Source organism: Eumetopias jubatus, unplaced genomic scaffold, assembly GCF_037043125.1.
Source record: "Eumetopias jubatus isolate StellerSeaLion01/CBP00866 unplaced genomic scaffold, mEumJub1_p1.0 scaffold_3, whole genome shotgun sequence".
Taxonomy (NCBI): Eukaryota; Metazoa; Chordata; class Mammalia; order Carnivora; family Otariidae; genus Eumetopias; species Eumetopias jubatus.
In genome coordinates, this window is record NW_028274809.1 from 193600268 (window position 1) to 193622784 (window position 22517).

The window sequence follows — 22517 nt, forward strand, 5'->3', positions numbered from 1 at the left end:
CCCAGGACGGATGGTGCTCCGGGGGGGGGGGGGATGGCGCTCCGCGGGGGGTGGGGGGGAGGGACTGCGCTCCGCGGGGGGGTGGGTGGTGGGTGGGGAGAGGATGTCCGCAGGGCAGGGGGCAGGGGGGGAAATGGCGCTCCGTGGTGGTGCTGGCGATCATGCCAGGGCGCATCAGAGCATCGGCACACCTGTTCTCTTTGGCACGCCCACCACCATGCGTGGCTGCTCAGTGGCCGATGCAGGAACACCCTTCTTGACGCACCTAGGGCTTGTTTCCGAGTGCAACCATTGCAGAAACAGCTGGGACAGACTCACGTTTACTTTTGCTTGAGGGGCCGCTGTCTTTGTTCTCTGTCTGCATCCCATGGCCATCTTTGGGGGCAGGTCTCGGGCTGGCAGTCGTGGTGGGCTCTGGCGCAGCCCCTTCACGCCTGCTCAGGCTGCTTGGGCCTCTTGGGTCTGGAGGTTTATGGTTTTTTTAATCAAGCTGGGGAGTTTTCAGCCAGGATGCCTTCTGATATTTTTTCTGCCCCCACCTTTCCAGGAACCCTAGCGCCCCGTGGGATACGGTGCTTGGTCGTGGGATATGGTGCTTGGTTGTAGTGTTTTTAGTTTCGTTTGGGGGACTTTCTGTCACCCTGTCTTCACGCCCCCTTGTCTCGCAAGCCGTGTCTCGTGGGCTACAAGTCGTCGCCAGGCCCATCCCATCTCAGACAATTGGTGATTTCTCTCAGCTGCGTGTCTGTATTTAACTTTGGGACGCGCATAACAGGGTGGCCGCTTGATGTGTTTCTCCACCAGTTCTGCCCTTGTGCCGCGTCTGCGTCCGCCTCAGCTGGGTTTCGTGTCCTTGCTGTGGGTAATGCTCTCTGCCCCTGTATGTGCTGCTGGCCTTTCACAGGTCGGCGTGAAGACACCACCCCATTGGCTGCGGGGGAGCCCCGTGTTCCCATCGGGTATGGCTTGGTTCCCGGAGCCGTTGTTCTGTTCAGACGGCAGCTTTATGGCATGTGCGGTGGGTCCAGGACGTCGCTCGGGTGGAGCGAGTTCCTCCCCCGTGCAGAGGGGAAGCCCCTGTGAACTGCGGGGTCTCTAGCCCGGCTTCTGGGACGGTACCATCCCCTCTCCCTCCTGAAGGTCTGTCCCCGGCCTGGGGAGCCCCTCACGTGCCCACCGGTCCTCTGCAGACGCTCAAGGGGCTGCTGCAGTCCCCGTGCCAGGAACCCCCCAACTTTGCAGGCCTGAGTGGGGACACCTGTATGTGGAGACAGTTGTGGAGTCTCAGGAAGCTGTAAGGATCGTGCAGAGGGGTCACTGCATTTTCTCGCATCTTCCCCCCATGGAGTCCACCTCGAAGCCTGGGAGCAGGCGTTGGTCCAAACTGCAGTCTGTCACCATGTCACTTGTGTGGTGTCCTGGCCCACCCCGCATGGAGGCGCAGGGCCTAGCCGCCCGCTCCCAGCCCTGCTCTGTCCCACCTGGACCCGCTCCTGGCCCTGCTCCCAGCCCTGCTCCCAACCTCGCTTCCGGCCCACCTGGTCCTGCCCACCGTGGCCCGTCTGCCCTCTTCAGGTGCTTGTCCTTTCAAGAGTGCGATGGAAATGCGATGGTACGGAGGTGCCAACCTGGGTTCCTCTTCAAGCCGGGCAGCCCACGGTGTGGACGTACCACCTTCTCGTCCTTCTGTGGGAAGGTGATGGGGTTGTTTTCAGTGTGAAGCCGCCAGAAATAAACCGTGTAATTCCTGTCCAGGTGGTGTGGACCTAAATTTTCATTTCTCTGGGGTGAACGCCCAGGAGCATGGTGTAAGAGTGCATTTAGTCTTTTAAGAAACCCCCACCCGTTTTCTGGTGTCTGCACCGTTCAGGGGCCGTGTCTTCCGCCTGCAGCCAGGGCCCCTCACAGGCAGGTGGCCGTCGCCTCCAGTGAGTTCTCGTGTGGGTCGTCTGCAGCAAAACGTCCCTGCTTGTGTTTTGCCCACTTTCTAAGAGGATTGTTTGGTGGAATTGTTTGTTTTATTTTTAGGTTGAATTTTATAGTTCTTTAAAAGTTTAAGATGTTAATTCTTCATCGTATTTGTGATTCACAAATAGTTCCTTCCATTTCCAGCTTCTTTCATTCTCTCAGCAGGGTATTTTGCAGAGCAAGTGTTTTTAATTCGGAGGACGTCTGTCCTGTCCATTTTCCCTTGCGTGTCCCACGTTGGTGTCCTGCCTAAATTCTTTATCACTTTAGGTACCAAGTGCTCTCTTCTGTTTTTTATGCGTTTTATACTTGGATGTTTTATGTTTAAATCTGTGATCCATTTCTTGTTGTGGTCAATACATAGAACATAAAATCTGCCAGGCAGCCGTCATCAGCTTGTGGTTCATTGGCATCAAGTAACAGCCATCACCCCAAATAGAAACCACACCCACAAAGCAAAATCTGCCCCTTCCATGCTCCCCCAGCCCCTGCTAACCTCTACTCTGCCTTCCGTTCCTGCATACTTAACTTCTCCTGGGTATTTCGTGTATTTACTGTCACATTCCGAACCCAAGGTCATGAAGATTTTCCTGTGTTTTTTCCCAAGAGTTTCGTGGTGTTAGCTCTTACATGGAGTCTGTGATCGATTCTGAGTTAATCTTGTAAGTGACTTGAGGAAGGGTCCAACCACATTCTTTCCCAGGTGGCTGTGCGGTCTTCCCAGCACCGTTTGTGGGTTAGGCGCCCTTCCCTGTTGAATGCTCCTGGCGCCCATGTCAAAAATCCCCCGGCCGTGCACGGGAGGCTCCATTCTTCTCTGTCTTATTGCCAGCAGCATTATTTTGATGACTGTCCCTTTCCAGTAAGTTTTGAAATCAGGAAGTGTGGGTCCTTCAGCTTTGTTCTTTTACGAAACTGTTGGCTGATCTCAGAACTTTGAGATGCTGCTCAAGTGTTGGGATGTGTTTAGCCATCGGGCTGTTGGGGGTTTGCACCCACTCCATGGATGGCTTCGGGTGGAGTCGTTAGGACTGTCAGGGCGCCTTTCTGCTCCCCTCGGTCTCCTGTAACTTAACCCGGCAACATATTGTAGTTTCCAGTCTGCAGATCTTTTACCTTCTTAACACAACTGATTTTGTGTGTTGACTTCGTATTTTGATCATTTCCTGAATTTGTTAGTTCCAGTATTTTTCTGTGGAATTTTCAGGGTTTTCATTGTATCTGTGAACAGAAGTGACATTACCTCTTCCTTTACAATTTGGATGCCTTTTCATTTTTTGCTTAGTTGCTCTGGTTAGGAATTCCAAGGCTATGCTGGAGACAAGCGGCCAAAGTGGGCATCCTGGTCTTGTTCCTGATTTAGGGTCAAAGCTTTCTGTCTTCTAGCGTTTCACAGTATGTGGGGTTTTCATTAATGTCTCTGCAGTTTTGGAGAAATTCCCTTCTATTCCCAGTTTACAGAGTGGTTTTTATTATGAAAAGGTGTTGGATTTTGTGAGATGCTTTTTCTGCATCAACTGAGATGATCATGGGGGCCTTTCCCTTCATTCTGTGGCCGTCCTGTATTACCTGGACTGATCTTCCTTTACTGGATCATCCTTGCCTCCCTGGGAGAAGTCCACTCAGTCCTAGTGCATAATCCTTCAGGTATGCTCTTAGATTCGATTTGCTGGTGCTTTGCTGAGGATTTTTCATCTGTATTTGGAAGGGATATTGTTCTGTAGCTTTCTTTTTTGTGGTGTATCTGTCTGGCTTTGTTTGCGCATCGGTGTTGTTTTATATACAGTGTTCGGGGTCTGGGTAGTACTTAGGAGGAATCAGGAATAAGTGTCTACTCCCTGGCTCCACAAGCAGAAATCCCATATCCACTTCTAAAAACTTTTTTTTTATTTCTGAAACCTCTGCTTACCATTCGTGCCAACTCTTTGACGAACTGGGACGATAGGAGAGATGAGCTGCACTGTGATTGTGTCCTTCGGCCGCACTTGGAGGTCTGAGGAATCATGAGAAATGCGAAGGGTTTTCTGGCACTTGTGGGAAATTTAAACTCATATACTGCAAAATCTTTTTGGACGCCTTGGGTGGCTCAGATGGTTAAGCGTCTGCCTTTAGCTCAGGTCATGATCCCAGGCTCCTGGAATCGAGTCCCGCATCGGGCTCCCTGCTCGGTGGGAAGCCTGCTTCTCCCTCTGCCTCTCTCTCTCATGAATAAATAAATAAAATCTTTAAAAAAAAATCTTTTAAAAATCTTACAAACCAGAATTCTCCCAGAGTTTGGACTGACTGTATAGGAGGACTCTGGCTCTTTTCCTAGGATTCATGGAGTCAGGGAAGACAGAAGGGAAGTTGTCCTTAGAGCATCAGTCAGACCATTATGATGGTTTGCTTCGTCTTGATGGAAGGAAACTTCTATTGATGGGATTGAAGCACTCTGTGTGTGGCCCTTGGGCACCGACGGTATCTCGCTCGCTGGCGGCACGTGTTCTTTGTGCCACCGGAGTTATGATCACAGTAAATCCACTGTGTTCTTGGATTCTTATTTCTCTGGCCTGTGGACCCAGGAGGTTTGATAAAGAACTGAGTAGTTTTCCTTCCGTGGTTGCTAAGGAAGACCAAACTGTATTACCAACTCCCCATGTAAAAAGCGTTACTTTAGAAATATCACTTGATATTTACAATAAAATCTTAAATTACTACCCAAAAAAAAAAGCTTAACTCTTTATTCGTCAGAATAAAAGAACAAACTCTTACGTTTTTCATGGCTCCGATTTGGATTCCCATGCTTACCTGTGTGAAATTTTGTAATCTATAAGGATTGTCTATATTGAACGTGGATATAAATAATTCAGACGTAATGACTCATCGCCTTGAGGGCTCGTTGACTTACAATTCTGTAGTTAGTCCTTCTGATTAGAGAGAGGGGATATTGGGAAAGCTCTTGAAAGGTAAAGTTCCAGCAGAGTGACACTTGAATTCACATTAAGCGCTGTGCTGTTTCCTGCAGGAGGGACTTCGAACCTTGTGCGTTGCCTACAAAAGGCTTATTCCAGAAGAATATGAAGGTGTTTGTGCACTGCTGCAGGCTGCCAAAGTGGCTCTTCAGGACCGAGAGAGGAAGCTAGCAGAGGCCTACGAACAAGTAGAGAAGGACCTCATCCTGCTCGGTGCCACGGCTGTGGAGGACAGGTGACGTACGCACCCCGCCCAGCGTCAGAAGTAAGAGGTGGTGCTCTGAGGCCGCGGGGCCCGCTGGGTGCCCCGGGGACTGGTGGCGGCACCTCATGTCCTCACGTGGACGTGTGTCCGCAGTGGGACGAGACTGGCCTCGGGGTGGCGTCACCGGGAGGTCATGCCTGGACGGTGTTTGACTTTCCGTGGATAAGAACCTGACATTCACGCTTCGCCAGACAGACCAGAATGGTTGGCACATTCACACCGTGTCATCGGTAGTCAAGAGAGACTGTCATTTTTAAATCATTCTGTAGAGTTCAGTCATAATTAATTCTGTTCCTAAATTTGTCAGTAGCCCTTTCCAAGTCCCAGTGTAACATTTGAGATATGAACATACTCAGGTGTATTTCTCATTCCTCGTTGAAGAAATGAAACCGTGAAGTAGAATATTGCAACAACCACGACTAACCACTGGTAAGATTACCAAGCCGGTGTCTTCCCGTGCTCCGAGGACAGAGCTGCCCATCCACCGCCATTCCGTGATAGGCCGGATGTGAGTTAAGGCCTAGCGCACTGAGACACGGGTGTGTCACTGTTGCGACTTAAGACCGTGGACAGAAAGGAAAAGAAAAAATGCCCCAATTTAACAGAATGAAGCAGAAACATGAGGGCATTTACTGGAAACTCATTTCCCATAAAGGTTCAAAGTCTTTAAGGTGTAAGTGGGCCCGACGTTCAAGTCCTTACTGGAATCCTAGTCTTCCGGTGCCTTAAACAAGCATTCCGCAGCTTCCCAATTTCAGTAAGGTGTCTGGTGACGTGTTTTCAGTTTGATGACTTAAGCCCCTCCTGTCACTCAGGCAGGGATACAGGCACCAACACAGGAGGGGTACCTCGTGCTCAGGACAGGCTTTAGAACGTGACGCCACCGAGCGTCTGCTGTGCTAGGAGGGAGGGGGACGTGCGTTGGGGTGCGTTTGCCTGGGAAAGAGTGGACGGTCCTCGAAGGAGGTTAGAGAGAGGAGAGTCTGGATAGGGGAACCGAGTCTGCACACCCTCATGAGGGCCGAGGGAGCAGATCAACTCAGTGGGGAGTCGGGACCTCAAAAACAGAGGGCAGTTGGGGGGCCAGCAGCTTTGAAGTGATGATATTCAGTCACAAATCATTTCCCTAAAATCCCTGACCAACAACTCTGCAGGTTGACCTTTCTGGTCCTCAGTTTCCATTTTCAAAAAAACTGATGAAATTAGAAATGTTTTCCATGTCCCTGGAATGCTGAGGTCATGTGAGCGCAAGGCTTTGCCAAGGAAGCTTGCCGGGTCTCATTGGGTCACCCCAGTTAGGATCCCATCCCGTCAGTGCTGGGCAGGGACACGGCACATTACTTCACACAGCTGTTGAAAGCCCAGACACTAAAATCTACGAAGAATGTCAGGTCCCAAATGAGGCAGATGTCCACGCACAGTGCAGCAGCCTGACCACTGTGTGAGCTGCCCATCCTTGCACGAGTCTGTCCGCCCCACGAGCTCTGGGTTTTCCACACCTAGCACAGGGTCGCTAACAGAGGCTCGCCCCGTGAGCTCTGGTGGAGGGGATTCATCGCAGGCAGAATGCTTCCCATGGCATCTGACACGTGCCCAGCTCATGGTATACGCTAGCCAGTCGTGGAACCTGCTGGCTTTCTCAGGATTTTACCATATTTAGAGATACCTGGGCTCCAGTGTGGTAAGTGGCAGAATTACAACAGTTCATGCCAAAGGAAAGTCAATGAATACTACTGACTACCTCTTTTTCCTGGTTCCATTTTCCCCTGGTTAAGACTTTCTTTTTTGGTGGTTATGGTCCTTGTAATTGCCTAAAATCCTCCACAAGTGGGGGAGCCCCAGCTATACAGAGCACTGCGTGCTCACCAAATATCAGTTATGCAAGACCGATGCTTTACTCCTTAACATCATGGGTGTTTCTCTGCTTGGAATTAGGAAGTGCTTCCTTGTAAAAAGTTAACATATAAGTATAAAAGCAGCTCCGGGTACCTCATGGTAGTATCACGAGCTAGTGGTGTGGTGTTTTTTTTAGCTTGGGGGGGACAAATAGTTTCCTAGGTTACAAATTTTGGAAATTCTTGGCTTCACCAGTGCCACACTCAGGCCTGTGTTCTCGTTTCTGCTTTGCTCAGGCTCCAGGAGAAAGCTGCTGACACCATAGAAGCCCTGCAGAAGGCCGGGATCAAAGTCTGGGTTCTCACCGGGGACAAGATGGAGACGGCAGCTGCCACCTGCTATGCCTGCAAGCTGTTCAGGAGGAACACGCAGTTGCTCGAGCTCACCACCAAGAAGATCGAGGAGCAGAGTCTACACGACGTCCTGTTTGAGCTGAGCAAGACCGTCCTGCGCCACAGCGGGAGCCTAACCAGGGACAACTTCTCAGGGTAGGCAGTGCCCCTTTTCTGCCATGGGAGGGCCACACAGCCTTGGCGCCCCTGCGGGTGGCGCGGGTCCATCCCCGGGGGTCCTAGCAGCGCCCGTGTGCTCGCGGTGAACAGCGGGACGCGCCAGAGCCATTTCTTTGTAGCAACTGTGATGTGTTTTTTTGCAGAAGAGGTGTGTGTGTGTGTGTGTGTGTGTGTGTGTGTGTGCACTTTTAAGTGCTGCTTAAGGATGCAGACTTGATTTATAAAATATTGGGAATGAGATCATTCTCATCTGCTTATAAGGCACTCGGGCTGTATTGTGGATTCCTCAGGGTATCTGTCAGAGTGGAGAGAGAAATATTAATAATGCATGCTTATTTGTCTGTTAAGACAAAACAGGATATGCCCGAGAGTTTTTTTTCCAAGAACATTCAGCAGTATATTCACATTTTATCAATGCTCTCCTTACTGGTATCAGATCCATGATTGAAGGTTAAGATTTCATGGGAATCGTTTTAGATTTTCATTAGTGTCGTAATGCAAAAGCACTCTCTCATCATATGCAAATGTTAAATTATTCATAAGTAGCGCAAGGATGTTTCCCTTCACCTGATCTGCAGGACTCCTCTGGGGGATCAGGGATGTTCTTGTGACTCTGAAACCCAGCAGAAAGACGTACTCTGACCGTGTTCTTTCCAGCTCACGTCCTCTAGGCAGGATGCCCTGGAGGGATTCACGGCAAGGCTGCAGCCTGAGGCTGGCCACCATGGCTGGGGCTCGGGAATAAAGACTGCCCTCTGCTGGCCGCAGGATACACGCTCTCGGTCGGCTTTGCCAAAGTAGGGGAGTGTGCACACAAAACCGCAGCTAGAGCTCAGGGTTTGCTTTGCGTCGGTGGCAGGAGAATGTTAATTAAAACTCAGTTTTAACATGTGGTCGAGGACGTTCTGTCCAGTGTTCTAAAGACTGTGTTGATAAAATGAGGAATACCAGTTTCTTAATCCCTTGATCATCAGTTTATGACATCTGCAGATATCCAAAAAACAATGATAGTCTTCTAAAGTCTGTGCGCTTCGCTCCTGAGTCATGTCTCTGATTTGTGTGATTCAACAGGCTCTCGGCCGACATGCAGGACTACGGTTTGATCATCGACGGAGCGGCGCTGTCCCTGATCATGAAGCCCCGTGAGGACGGGAGCTGCGGCAACTACCGGGAGCTCTTCCTGGAGATCTGCCGGAACTGCAGCGCCGTGCTGTGCTGTCGCATGGCGCCCCTGCAGAAGGCTCAGGTCGGCCCCCGTCTCAGCTGGCCCCCGGGGGGGGGGGGGTGGGCAGACACCCAGAGCCTCCGGCTAGTTCTTACAGCCTCTCATGGTTTTCTTTTCCAAACCCAGCAAGGCACCACCTTTTCTAAATAGAAGCACAAATGGTAGCAATTTCCAACCTGGATCTTACTTTGCTTGTCGTGATTAGGTGAGAGTTGGCCGGATCAGGTGCACACGTCTCCCTCTGGGGGCTGGGAGGCCTGGCCCTGCACGACCTCTTGTGCAGAGGGAACCTCATTCTAAGACTCTGGAGGAAGGATGGGGGGGTGCGAGTGCATTATGACACAGCTGCTGTTGCTCTCCCGTGACAGATGCAGCTCTGAACCCCTACAGAATGATAGCGTGTGAGGGGTGTTACGCTGATTGCACAGAGGAGTGCTGAGACCCAGAAAACGGGGATGACTTGTCTACAGGGTATATTTGGAAACTGGCAGAGTCCACATATGGCTTCTAGCCTGTTGGACTCCAGACTCCTGTCTGCCCAGCCCACGTGGTCTGTTGGAGACCCACACCTGACGTCTTTTCTTTTCAGTATTTTGTAAAGCATCATAGAAGACACGTGTGAGCACGGGTCTGTTTCTGGTATGAGTAAACCTACAGCACATCTCATGTACTGCACGAGACCAATCTGTCTTCAACTGTTCATGAAAGAAATGCAGCACTTCCCAGACTGATGCAGGGGTTAGGGTAAAACACTGAAAACCACGTGTGAAGAGTCATTTCTCACATCTCTAGCATTCCGCCAGCCTCTAGAGGCACACCAGGACCCCCTCCCCGCGGGCGCCTGCGAGCACCAGCTGGGACCCAGGAGCGTGGCCGTGGTCCTGCCCTGCCCCGTCTTCTGAGTCAGGCTCCATGTAAACCCGTGTCATCCTATCCAGACAGGCAGACTAAGGTCTCTGTGTTTGATTTTCATGTGTTACACGGTCCCTTTTTTTCAGTTTTTAACTGATTTTCAGAAAGGTTCGCACACGTTAGTGTTTCATGAAATGGCAGGCAGTCCGCACGTGGCTTCTCATTTTCTCGGTCTTCTGTCCTGAACTGCGGCACTTAGACATGTAGACGGAGAGAAAGTTTGCCAAGAAATGGACAACACGCTTGAAATTATTAATTGTATTGAATTTCCAGATTGGATTTGCACACGTGACAACTTTGAGGATTAAAAGAGCGTGAGAAGCTGCTTATTTATAAGAAATAGATGTTCGAAAGCAAATAGCTTGGCATGGCCTTGCCTTCTAGTGGAACGTGCTGTTCGGGTGTCCCCAGAGGTGCCTGGACCCCGTCTGCTGAATCTGTGCATGTAGCAGGAACGGATAGCAGTTGCCCACCAGCCTTTTCCAGTTTATTCCCTGGTAATCACACATTAGCTGCCTTCTCTTTACTGTGTCGGGGCTGCCGTGTGAGGATCCGTCCTGCACGCAGACAGCAGACTGAACGTAGGAGGTTCACACCAAGCCAATCATTGTTCTGTCTTCCTTGGCTGACTTGACATCCATGTTCTTTCTGCCTAGTTAGTGATCTGTGCAAACAAAACAGAGAAGATAAGTGCTCCGTTTGTTTATCTTCCAGATTGTTAAATTAATCAAACTTTCGAAAGAGCACCCTATTACTTTAGCTGTCGGCGATGGCGCCAACGACGTCAGCATGATCCTGGAGGCGCATGTGGGCATCGGTGAGCTGCCCGCGTCCGGGTGCCTGCAAGGCGGGGAGGGGAGTCTGGTGGCGGGACCGAGGGGCGCAGGTGCAGGGCGCGTGTGGGTCCGGATGTTCTCGTCGCCGGTGTTTGGTGGCTCCTCATTTCGCTTCTTGCTGCTTCCCCTCGCACGGTGCTGAGGGTGGGTCTCCTCCTGCAGGTGTCATTGGGAAGGAAGGTCGTCAGGCCGCAAGGAACAGCGACTATGCGGTCCCGAAATTTAAGCACCTGAAGAAGATGCTGCTCGTTCACGGGCATTTCTATTACATCAGGATATCAGAGCTCGTGCAGTACTTCTTCTATAAGGTAGGAGGGCGTCCGTGCCGCAGCTGCACGCGGTGCGCTGAGCATCTCTCTGGTGCTATGAGGGGCGGCTCAGGGAGAGACAGAAGGGCCAGCAGGGAGGGGGTCCTCGCGTTGTCCCTGAGAGAGGAGGTGCAACACACCCCTGGGCACACAGATTTGGCATGGAGCCAGCAGGAACCTTGCGTTGTCACGTGACTGAGGGAAGGCCATTTTTCCATGCGTCCTGGCAACAGCTCCTTATTCGTCCACTCTCAGACTCTCTCCTGGCCATGCTCAGGCCCCGCTGCATCCTCATTCCTCTGTAGGCAGCATCTCTGGACGCTGTCTGCTCATGGAGTGACCGGAACACGTGCCTCCTAGTGCCATTAAACTAAGAGCAGACTTTACAGCCCATCACCCACCCTTCTGAGAACACAGGACACTATGGGGTTACTTCTTGCAGATACGGCATATTACCGGGACAGCTGAGGAGGGTAGATGCGTCTCACGGTGTGCTGTTGAACTAACTAGTGTGTGGCTTGCCTTTCAGAATGTCTGCTTCATTTTCCCTCAGTTTTTATACCAGTTCTTCTGTGGATTTTCACAACAGGTGAGTCCTACTGTCTGGAGTCAGAAGTTCCCCTGGGCCTTACCTCCCTGCCCTTGTGGTGGTGAAGGAGAGAGCAGGCTGCAGGGGTGAGGAGGCTGCAGGGGCGAGTAGGCTGCAGGGGGGAGTAAGCTGTAAGGGGGGCAGGCTGTAGGGGTGAGTAGGCTGTAAGGGGGAGCAGGCTGCAGGGGCGAGTAGGCTGTAAGGGGGAGCAGGCTGCAGGGGCGAGTGGGCTGTAAGGGGGGCAGGCTGCAGGGGTGAGTAGGCTGTAAGGGGGAGCAGGCTGCAGGGACGAGTAGGCTGTAAGGGGGAGCAGGCTGCAGGGGCGAGTGGGCTGTAAGGGGGAGCAGGCTGCAGGGGGCAGCAGCTCAGGGGTGTGGTGCCCTCCACCTCGCACCCCTGTGCAGCCCGGTCCACAGGCAGGTTCAGGAGCAGACGTGGAGTGGCCACCGTGGCTGATGCCCAGTGGCTGCCGTGGGCTTGCTCACGTGGCCCACCAGCGAGGTGCCCAGCTCACCCGCCCCCAAAGGCTGTGGCGGCTTTCTGCCCCTAACAGAGAGGATTCAGTCAGCATCTGAGACCCTCTCCCGGGTGCCTGACCGTCAGCAACTGGCACACTTGGGTGGCGAGCTGCCCAGGAGAACAGCGGCCCCTCGTGGCATCCCCTTCCCATCACGTCCCTGCTTCTGCCCGAGGGGCCGGGACTGGAGAATATTGAAGCTTGAAGGTGGCCATCAAATGATTGCAGACTTCTCAGCAACTGTTTTTGTTGCAAGTCTGCAGCAGCCAAATGGGGTGGGTCCCGATGGTGCCTGTGTCGGCCACGGCTTTAACCTGACAGTTGACGCCAGGAAGGACTGAAAAATGTCCCGCTGTCTGTAGCTGCAGAAAGTGGACTCTGTGCAGTTAGAATGCTCGTGGGTCTGGGTCTTTGCAAATTAAGAAATACGTGTACATTTCAACAAAGCACCAGAGCGGTTTGTGGAGACGGACGGAGTGCGGTTCTCAGGTTGATTTTGTGCTCCCCACAGACTTTGTATGACACTGCCTACCTGACTCTCTACAACATCAGCTTTACCTCCCTCCCGATCCTTCTGTACAGCCTGATGGAACAGCACGTCAGTATCGACACGCTGCGGAGAGACCCCTCCCTCTACAGGTACCGCCTGTGATGGGAGCCCAGGTGCACTAGGTGCCCCCCACCCTGCACCCCACTCCCTGCTCAGAAAAGCCCCAGGCGCTCAGCACTGTGCACTCGCTTCCCCCAGAGAGGCTTTCACAGGGAAACAATGTAACTGAAGCGAACATACTTCAGATTGAGGGAGAGGATTGGTGCTGCATCTGAGATGTGCCTGTTATGGGAGTGCTCCTTGGGAGCCTGCTTCTCCCTCTGCTTCTCTCTCTCTCTCTCCTTCTCTCCCTCATGAATAAATAAGTAAAATCTTTAAAAAAAAAAAAAGTAGTTATGGGAGGACCCGGGATACGTGGTTTGGTTGTGCCCCTTGGTGACCCCAGTGGATTTAGAGGCTAAATTAGCCTTTAAAAACCAAGTACATGCCATTCAGTGAGATAAGAAAAGTTAACAGATCTGATCTCAGAGTGCTTTTTTTTTGCTAAAAAGTACTTTTTAATCAGGAAAAGGCGTTTTTCTGCCAATTTGGAATCGTACTCCAAGATGGCTGGCAGATTCAGTGTGTTACTTTTTTGTGGCTTTTCTTAAATTTAACTTCTTAGATCAAGTAATTTTAGATTCATGTATAGTTTTAAGGGTTCCTGGGTTCTGTGAGCCTTTCTCCAGTGACCCTGGGGTTAATGCCCAACAGAACGTTGCTCGGGGGGTTGAACGGCGTCCCTCCGGGCGCCCAGGTTTACTGGTGTCCATCTGTGTGCATGTGCATCCTGTGGCCACACAGTGCAGAGCACCTGCCAGCCTCATAGCCTCATCAGAGTGTCCGCCGTGATGTGGGATCTGGAAGCCCCAGAGCCCCAGTGATCCGTGTGGGCGACGAGCAGGCAAGCGTGGAGCTCACTGCTGTGCCTTCAGTGGGAGGGGAATGCGTCTGAGGAGGCGGGATACGCCACGGTAGCCCTGCATCCAGAGGGACCCCTGCAGCTGGCCTCCCGTGGACTGACTGGTGTAAGAGTTGCACCAGGAGATGCACCACGAGCCTGAGGCCCACAGCCCGTGTCACATGGGACAGGTGTGGGCCCCATGTCCTGGGTCCGTTCGCAAGCAGAGATGTGAGCATTTGTCTGCCCTCAGACACATCAGTGTCCGCCTGGAGGGAGAGAACCAAATGTCGTTCACATTTGATCCCACAGGGACATTGTCCGGTGGTCCCGTGCCACCACCGGGCATGTGCTTGGTTCACCGTGCTCTGATTCTGCTTCTGGTACAGCAGTCTGGTGCTCTGGCTGCCCCAAGGGCTTTGTGGAGCCAGGCGCGGTGCTGGGTAAGGGGCAGGGGTGTTTGGCAGGCAGCCAGGGGGCAGGCGGAGTGTGACACAGGGGCACAGTCGGTGCCAGAAGCTACCAGGAGGAGCCCAGTGGGACCCACCTGGACGGCTCTGTAAGATCAGAGTGTGTGGCCAGCCCCAGGGCAGGTGTGGAGGGGGTCAGGCAGACACGGGAATAGACCTGCCGGGCAGAGCGACCCTGTGTACTCGGCCCGTTTCTCCATGACCCACTTTCATTGCGTGGTGGAGCCAGCTGGCTCTGCAGCCTGGGTTGGTGCCGTGACTGAGGGGGCCTTCCTGGCCAGATGGTCATGACAGAGCGTGGGGTGGCCCGGCCACTGTGAGAGTTTGGTGTCCCTGACGTGTGATCTCACCTGTTTCCACAGAGATATCGCCAAGAACGCTCTGCTCCGTTGGCGCGTGTTCATCTACTGGACATTCTTAGGAGTATTTGATGCTCTGGTATTTTTCTTTGGTGCTTACTTCATGTTTGAAAACACAACAGTGACCAGCAATGGACAGGTTAGTACAGAACCGCATTGTGTGGGCTGGGCTGCTTGGGAGTCCCATACGGGCGTGGGCCGGGGTAGCCTGTGGGGCCTGGTACTGGGGCATCTGTCCACCAACGCACCTCGCACCTCGAGGCCGCGGTGCCGCTGCTGCTGCCGGTCGCACCCAGTCTGCGCGTCCCAGGCTTGTGGGACTGCATCACCGGAGCCGGAGCCGCTTTGTTGGTTCCCTCCCTCAGGCCTAGTTTATTTCCTTTGGGAATTAATTTCATATTTAACACATTGTAGCTTTTTTCCACCCGTATTTACCTTAAGTACCTGCTGCCTTTGCAAAGAGTGGATTGAGAGTTTGCTAGTAACCAGGCAGTTCTCTGCTTGTTTGCATAATCTCTGGGGTTGTTTTATTCGTATCTTGCTTTTGTCTTTTTGCCTCGGGCTTCCCTCCCCACTCTCAGATAATGACCACCAACACACACATGGTAAGAAAACTGTGGGTTTGTCCTTTATGTTTTGGAGTGCCTTAAAAATAAAATATTTCTCGAAATATTTTCACCTGTGACTTCTTCTGTGTGCTTTGTCGGTAGAAAGCCGCTAGCTGCCACCAGCCCCCACGCGGGGCCGGCGCTGCGTTAGGCGAGTGTGTCTGCATTTGGTCGTGCGTACTTGATGTTTCTTCTCTGGAGTTATGTGTCAGGCTCGCCAGCCCAGGCGGTGCTCGGTTTAATTGATGCGTTTGAACTTCCACGCACGGCGCCGTCCCATGCACAGGAGGCCCAGTGGGGACGCTGAGCTGAGTGTGGCAGACCCGGGCCTTGGGGACACGCGGGGAGACATGCAGGCGCACTTCAGGGCCGTCCCCTCCGGAGTGCTGCCCGGGCTTGGCGGCCACACCGACGTGACCCCTGCCCGCCAGGCGGCCCTGCTGTTCGCTGGTACGGGGCGAACTTTTCTTTCTCCTCATTACTAAGGGGCTGCTCTATTTCATTGTAGCTTAAATCGACTTTTACTAAATTGAGCTTGAAAATGTTTTAAGTATCTCATTTTGCTTTTTGAAAGCCTGACGTTTCTCTAGAGTGCACTCCTTTGTCTTCATTTGCTTGGATAATTCCTGGATGCCAGCCGGCCCCAGGCCCGTCCTCCTGCGGGGTCCCCACAGGACTTCCTGCAGCGAGGCCCTGAGGGAGGGTCTTGCACGTGTCTTAGGAAGAACTAAGATTTCGGGTCCCCGGAGCTGGGACGTCAGGACCAAGTCAGCCTGTTGCTACTGCAAGAAGCCTCCCCACGTGGTGCTGCCTACTCCTGGCCTGGCATTGACGTCAAAGCAACGAGTTCAGACAGATGGAGTAACGTACGCGCACAAGTGCTCAAACCGGGGTTTTTGTGCAATGCCGATGGTGTCATTTTATTCTGTGCTGCTCCTTCATTGCCCCAGTCTCGAGAGTACCTAGCGAGAGGACTGGTCCTGCTTGGTCTCAGCGGGGAATGGATGCGCATGACAACACGGGTGGCCCGTGCACCTTGGACGTGGTCGTGTTGGCTGGCAGGCATGGTGTAGGCCCTCGTGAGGCCCAGGCAGTGTCTCCTACTTGTGTTCAAATCCCCGGAGCCCTGATGTGCCTCGAGCCACTCCTCAGGGTGCCGTGGTGCTCTGACGCGTCCAGTGGATGCGGGAACTTCTGCCCGTTCCCTCCTGCTCTCTCCGACTGGCACGTTCCTTCGGGGTTCCTTGAGCTTCGACAGGGCCTGATTCCTGATGTCTAGGCCAGGGCCTTTGCGAAACACTGATAACCCCACGCACATGTGCACGCCTTGGCAGAGCTGCTAGCGCACGGGGCTTTTGTTAGAATTTGAAACAGGGACAGAGAGAGAGATGAAGACGGAGAAAGCAGAGTTGGCCCGTGCCACTGCATGGAAGATCGGCCAGGCAGGTGCCCTACTGCCCGCTGGCTGAGAGCTTCCCGGGCCCACCCTCGGCCCCACTTGCTGGCCTGTCCACACATGAAGCTGCTCAGAAGCCTGGTGATACTGTGAACCAGGCACGGGGCGCATGGTGCCAGGCAGGGTCCGTGAGGTGAGGTGTCTGTCCACAGTGATGCTCTGAGAGGTGAAGTCTCCTGCAAGTCAGTGCTCCGTAGACAGTGGGGAACCCCGAGACCGGGCTCGTCAGAGCGAGATGAAGAGTGAGCACAGCATCCCCGAGTCAGGAGTGGTGCTCATTTCCATCCCGCATCCCTGGGAGGACAGGAGCCCCAGGAGGCTGGGGTGGCCCAAGGCCACTGCACACAGGGCAAAGCCAGGGTTAAACGTCTGGTGTTCGAACTCTAGCCCACCCCCCTGCCCCCACCCCGGTGCGTCCACATCTCCAGATGGAGCCTTTCCTGTTCGCTTTGTGGGAAAGAGGGTTTGATCGCCCACAAAACTCAGATAGCGTTGTAGCCTGGTTCTCTAGTAATTCAGATAAATCCCAGAACCCAAGTGCATCAAGGGCCATTCTGTGGTGACTGATGAAGCTCTTGGTTCGTGGGCAGCAGGAGTTTGCTGATTGTAATGTGCATCCCTCCCTGGACACCCACCCTTCCTGCTGAGGGTGCATCTGTGGTGTTACGGTTCAGAAGCCCCATCCCACTGGTGGTCAGTAGGTAAGGACCCGTTTTCTTGAGAGCTACATTGTTCTGTAGGAATGTGCATAGATCCCGTGTGGTGTTGAGACAATGCTCGTCATAACTTCTTGAAAAGAAATTCACTTAGGGAGCATTTTCTGCACACACACCAAAGCTGTTTCTCCTTGTGACGCACAAACGAGCTCACAGAGGCGGTAACGGACATACTCGTATGGAGCAGCAGGTTTCTTCCAGAGGTGGTAATGGAGGGCAGCAAACATCGAGAACAGACGGCGGAGTCCGCGTGAAGGGAGCATGGACCGCACGTGTTGTGTTTGTTGTGGAATATTTTTACACGTGACAGTGAAGTTGGTCTGGGTTTGAGGGCCTTTAGGAGCAGAACGCTTTCCCACAGGATGCTTCTGGGCAGGCAGAGGGAAGACCGAGGGCGCGTGAGGTGGAGCTGGAGGCTTGCAGGCTCCCCAGGTGTTCGCTGTCCCCACACAGGGCTGGGAGTCCCTGGGAGTCTGTGCCAAGGGGAGTACTCTGTTAGGAAGTCAGGTGCAGTGCACCTGGGACCGATGCCATTCAGAGAGCAAACCCTCTGGACACCCTTTCGCCTCCCACCCCCAAAATCTATAGAAATAGTAGCAAACAACTTCAGTGACAAAAGCCCGAGGGCTCCACCCTGCGAGAACCGATGACGACTTTCGAGGGTGTTCCCAGAGCCATCCCCCTGACTCGCTGTCCTGGTGACTCAGGAACTGCTGGCCGAGGGTATAGGTGAGGCAGAGCAGACGTGTCTTCATTGCTGGGGCTTGGAACCAAAATTCCCAGTTCTGGAGCCAAATTAGTTGTGTGTTGTTGGTACGTGCCCGTAGAAATTATAGCTGAGGCCCATGCATTACTGCGCGAAGTATTGGGAGCCCCACTTGGTACGGAATCCCAGGTCGGCCGTAATTTCCAGCTCTACAAATCTACCGGCTGGTGATGCGCTTGCTGAGGCCCTGCCCGTCTGCTATGCACGCACACACTGCTGCACCTTGCTATTACCCGACCCTTAAAAAAGATTTCCGTGTCCCCTGCCAGGCACGGGTGTGACCATGGGCCCCGGGTGTCAGGAAGTGGAGGGGGCAGGCCTTTCTGCCAGGTCCCCCTGACGGGCCCACGCGGGATTCAAGCCCCTGCTCACAGTGTCCTTTTGTCTGCAAGCATCAGCTTCCAGTGAAAACAAAACGCAGCGTGGTTTCCGACACCCTGCTGGCCAAGCATTTCTGTAGCCTGCTGCCAAGCTGCTCCTGGTCTCAGAGCTTAAAATTTTTCCTGCCCCCAAAGCGAAACAAGACAGCACTTTTCGGTCAGAGTTTCTTCCCTGGGCACTGTGGCCTCTGGGGGCTGGGAAGTTCTGGTCCCTGGTTGTGGGGCCACCCTGTGCAGGCAGCAGACCCCAGCCCTTCCTGCGAGGTGCCTGTAGCAGCCCCCTCCCCAGTGTGGCAGCCAGAACCGTCCTGGGACTTTGCAGGGGTCCCCTGGGGGCAGAGTCGCCTCCAGGCACCAGCCCCCATGTGTGGGTCCGAGTGATGGAAGCCCCATTTTGATCCCAGTGATGGACTGGGGAATGAGGTCCGGATGTTGGTGGGGGTCTGTGGGGCTCTGTGTCCTCACACGAACTCTAGAATCCTACGTCGCCAAACGTATGCAAAGACCTAGCCTCCGTGTTCGCCCGTGTTTTCTCTGTTGAAAACTAACCATACAGAAAGCCTTTGTATTCCGGCCTCTTAATTCTTAATGAAATAGAGCTGTTTGCCTTTAAAGAAGTACTAGGAACATTTTCTGAGAGGCGCATTTCACAGAAACCAGAAGGGGGTCCGTGCTTAGGGGATTCTGGAGAAATCTTGAAGAGAGTAAAATCTCCAGCAGACTGATTTCCCCCTAAGAGAAAGTGGGTATTTCGTTTTCTGTGTCTTTGTCTGTAGTTGAGAAATGTGTTGTCGTGATTTGACCCTATGTTTCCACCACGTGTGGCTTCGCGGCGCCATGCGGGGCGGGAGGCACTTCCTCGGCGCTGTTGGCGCGTCTGTGGTTCTGGCCGTCAGCCTGGCTGCCAGGGCCTTTGTGCAGCTGTCTCGTCTGCCTCCATTTCCCCCTCCCCGTGACTGTCCAGGGCAACGCCCCACCCTCACAGGGTCGCTCATTTAGGACACGGTTGTCCTCTCGGGCTGCTCGCGCCTGTCCTTGGTTTTGTTCCAGGGCGGGCGGGTGTCTGAGTTGAGTTCGGAGGAGGTAGCCAGTGCTCCTGAGTCTGTTCTTGAGCGTGCAGACGGCGCAGAGCCGGGGAGCTGGGCCGCGTCTCTTCCACAGGGAACACGATGCGGAAGAGACATGGCCGGCACCCTGCACACGAGCATTCCTGCTCCCGGGGATTTTCACCTCTCCGTCTGCCACATTAGGACTGCTGTTTGTGGAGGGTCGAGTGGGCCGACATGGGGGGTCAGTGCAGGAAGGGCTCTGAACCCATCCCCCAACCGCTGGCCTGGCCCCCAGGGGTGGCGCGGGGACCCCAGAGGTCTGGGGGCCCGGGGTGTTGACAGCCAGCTTCTTCCCATCCCTGTATCTTCGGGGTCTGGAGCGCTGGTCCGCAAGAGCACTGGGGTGTGTTCTCTGACAGTCTTGTCTTGAGCGTGGAGGGGAGTGATGTGTATTAACTGGAGACTCTCTGGACGATTCTCCCCCACAGATCTTTGGAAACTGGACCTTTGGGACGCTGGTGTTCACTGTGATGGTATTTACGGTCACACTAAAGGTAAGCGCATGCCCTTGATGTTCCTTCTTCAGCTGCCCTGTCCATTGTAACCATGCTCGGGCTGGAGCCCCCATGCCCCGGGCCACCCTCCAGGGTCACGTTCAGTCATTTAAGAAGCCATGTGGGGACGCAGTGCACTGGGTGCCGGGCGACCAATACGTGAACTTCTGGAATTACACAGAAGGTGAATGAGGGAATGAGCCTTTTCTTTATAAAAGGAGTCAGGTTAGAATTCCTTTAAGTGACAAGCCCCAATACAGTCAAAAGTTACTTTAAGGGCGCCTGGGTGGCTCAGTTGGTTGGGCGACTGCCTTCGGCTCAGGTCATGGTCCTGGAGTCCCAGGATCGAGTCCCACATCGGGCTCCCTGCTCAGCAGGGGAGTCTGCTTCTTCCTCTGACCCTCTTCGCTCTCATGCTCTCTGGCTCTCATTCTCTCTCTCTCTCAAATAAATAAATAAAATCTTTAAAAAAAAATCTTTACAAAAAAGTTACTTTAAAACAAATGAATGTATTATGGGAAATTCAGCTCTTTTGAAAGGCCGGATTCTGTATTCCTCAGACTGTCGCCCCGAGTCTCTGCAGTGGGAACACAGCCGACAGGGTAGCTGGGCGGGGGGGTCCTCCCCGAGCAGGAGACACTCCAGGGCGTGCCCCCCTGGGATGCGGGGACACTGCCTTCTCTCTCTCCTCTGGGAGCTTTGATTGTGCTCCTGCAGCAGGTTTACGTGGGCCTTTTGGCTGCTGTGGAGGCGGGGTGGTCTCTGTTCCCCATTCTCTCCGGCTGCTGGTCCGCGATGCTGTGGCTGAGGCCCCGACGGCGCCCCAACCCGCAGTCTGTGTCTTGTCTTTCAGTTGGCGCTCGATACGCACTACTGGACTTGGATAAACCACTTTGTCATCTGGGGGTCCCTGCTGTTCTACGTTGTCTTCTCCCTCCTCTGGGGAGGGATTATCTGGTATGTGGGGGTGCGAGGCCGAGGGGTCCCTGCTCCCTGGACCCACGTTCTCCATGGGGAAGCCACGCGGCGTGGCAGGTGACTAGCTGAGACCGGGGAGGCCAGGCACTGCCGCAAGGGACCTGCGTCAGATCGCAGGTCAGACGATTCTTCTCGAGAGAAGTCATTTACGCTGTGGCCTGGGCGGGCATCACCCTCTTCGTGGTGGGCTGGGCGTCCTAAATGTGTCCCGGGATGGGCCCCGGGCTAAGTGCTTGTCGGGCGTGGCATGGCCAGCCTTCTGTGCTGCAGCAGTGATGAGCGGGTCCTAGCGGGCGTAGCAGGTGGGGCTGGCCTGGGCCCCCCCTCCCCCCACCGCTGGCCGATGGAGCCCTGCTCCTGGGAGGCCACCCAGGACCCTCTGCGGAGAAATGGCAGGGTCCCAGTGCTCTGTGGGGAGTTCACTGTGGCTGCCAGGGGGCTGGCTCCGTGGCCTCTGACAAGGGCGGGAAGTGGTTGTGTGTGTGGTACCTACTCTGGTGCTTTTACTGGTGCACCGTGGCTCATGCTGTTCCTTCTGCCGGGCTGTCCTTTCCCACTAGCCTGCCCCGCGAGCTCTTACGTGTCCTTCAGAACCCCATGCTGCGTCACCCGTCGCACAGGCAGGCTGGTCCCACCTCCCGTCCCCATCACAGCACACACGGCGCCCCCACCTGTGCATGAGACGGAGCATTTCCTGAGCGCGGCTGGGACAAGGGAGTCCTGGGCGTGCTGGCCGGACGCGGTGTCCCCGCCACGGTGCCCGTGCTGGGCAGCTTGGAGCGTGGCTCTGCCCTCAGCACCCGCCTCCCCACCTCTCGGAGCGTCGCTGACCTCTAGTGGCCAGAGCCCTATGCTCGTGTTCTTGGGGACCTGCAGGTGCTGAGCTGGATGGGCTTGTGGTAGCCTCCGGCCTGTGACGTCCACGTTCCGTCCGGAACACCATCCGCCCCGCTCCCCAGCCTTGGGCGTAGGGATGGCGGAACTAACCCAGGTTTACTGTTGGTCCCTTCCAGTTTCTGTCTTGGAGCCCAGTGTGGATATTTTCTTGAATTATAGATTTGCCTGGAAGGGAGGCCCTTCGTGCTCTCTGTTTTCACAGAAAAAATGTCATTTTTTTCACCGTATAAGCCTGGGGTGGTTAACTAGCGTTGCTGATCAGAACCCGTGCGTGTCTCGTGCATGTTAACAGCCATCGCTCAGGTTGTGGTTCCAAGATACCCAAAAAAAAAAAAAAAAAAAAATCACCTATTTTAGTCTTTTAAAATCATTTTTCACTGTCTGGAAACAGCTCCAGGGACATCCCATCTCTTTGGGAGACTTGTAGAACTCCTCACTGCCTGGCCTGACAGGGAAATCCTGTGGCTCATTGTCCGTGAGTAGGCAGGCACACACACTCAAGAGGCTCAGTGACAGAGGGAAAACCTCGGGGAACAGGCGGGGGCTGCTCCTGAGAGCAGAGAGCGCGGTGTCCTCCGGGTGACCTCCGGCCTGCCCATCTGTTGTTTTTCCAGGCCGTTCCTGAATTACCAAAGGATGTACTATGTGTTCATCCAGATGTTGTCCAGCGGCCCTGCCTGGCTGCTCATCATCCTGCTCATCACTGTCAGCCTCCTTCCTGACGTTCTCAAAAAAGTCCTGTCCAGGCAGCTGTGGCCCAGTGCCACAGAGAGAGTCCAGGTAGGGGTGCGGCGGGGTTGGGGGTGCTGCAGGGG

The 22517-nt window shown here is 54.0% G+C and overlaps 1 protein-coding gene across 7 annotated transcripts in view; it reads left to right on the top strand.

The window, feature by feature from the left end:
• The window catches only part of ATP11A (ATPase phospholipid transporting 11A), a 115871-nt gene that overhangs the window by 84904 nt on the left and 8450 nt on the right, over positions 1–22517 (top strand). For all 7 annotated transcript variants that reach the window (XM_088021902.1, XM_028087319.2, XM_028087320.2 and 4 more), the window contains 11 exons: positions 4973–5154; positions 7317–7568; positions 8664–8838; positions 10444–10546; positions 10728–10873; positions 11403–11462; positions 12491–12618; positions 14302–14437; positions 19762–19827; positions 20681–20784; positions 22317–22482. In XM_088021902.1, the coding sequence (XP_087878028.1) occupies positions 4973–5154; positions 7317–7568; positions 8664–8838; positions 10444–10546; positions 10728–10873; positions 11403–11462; positions 12491–12618; positions 14302–14437; positions 19762–19827; positions 20681–20784; positions 22317–22482 (1518 nt within the window). The remainder of the gene's footprint in view (positions 1–4972; positions 5155–7316; positions 7569–8663; positions 8839–10443; positions 10547–10727; positions 10874–11402; positions 11463–12490; positions 12619–14301; positions 14438–19761; positions 19828–20680; positions 20785–22316; positions 22483–22517) is intronic.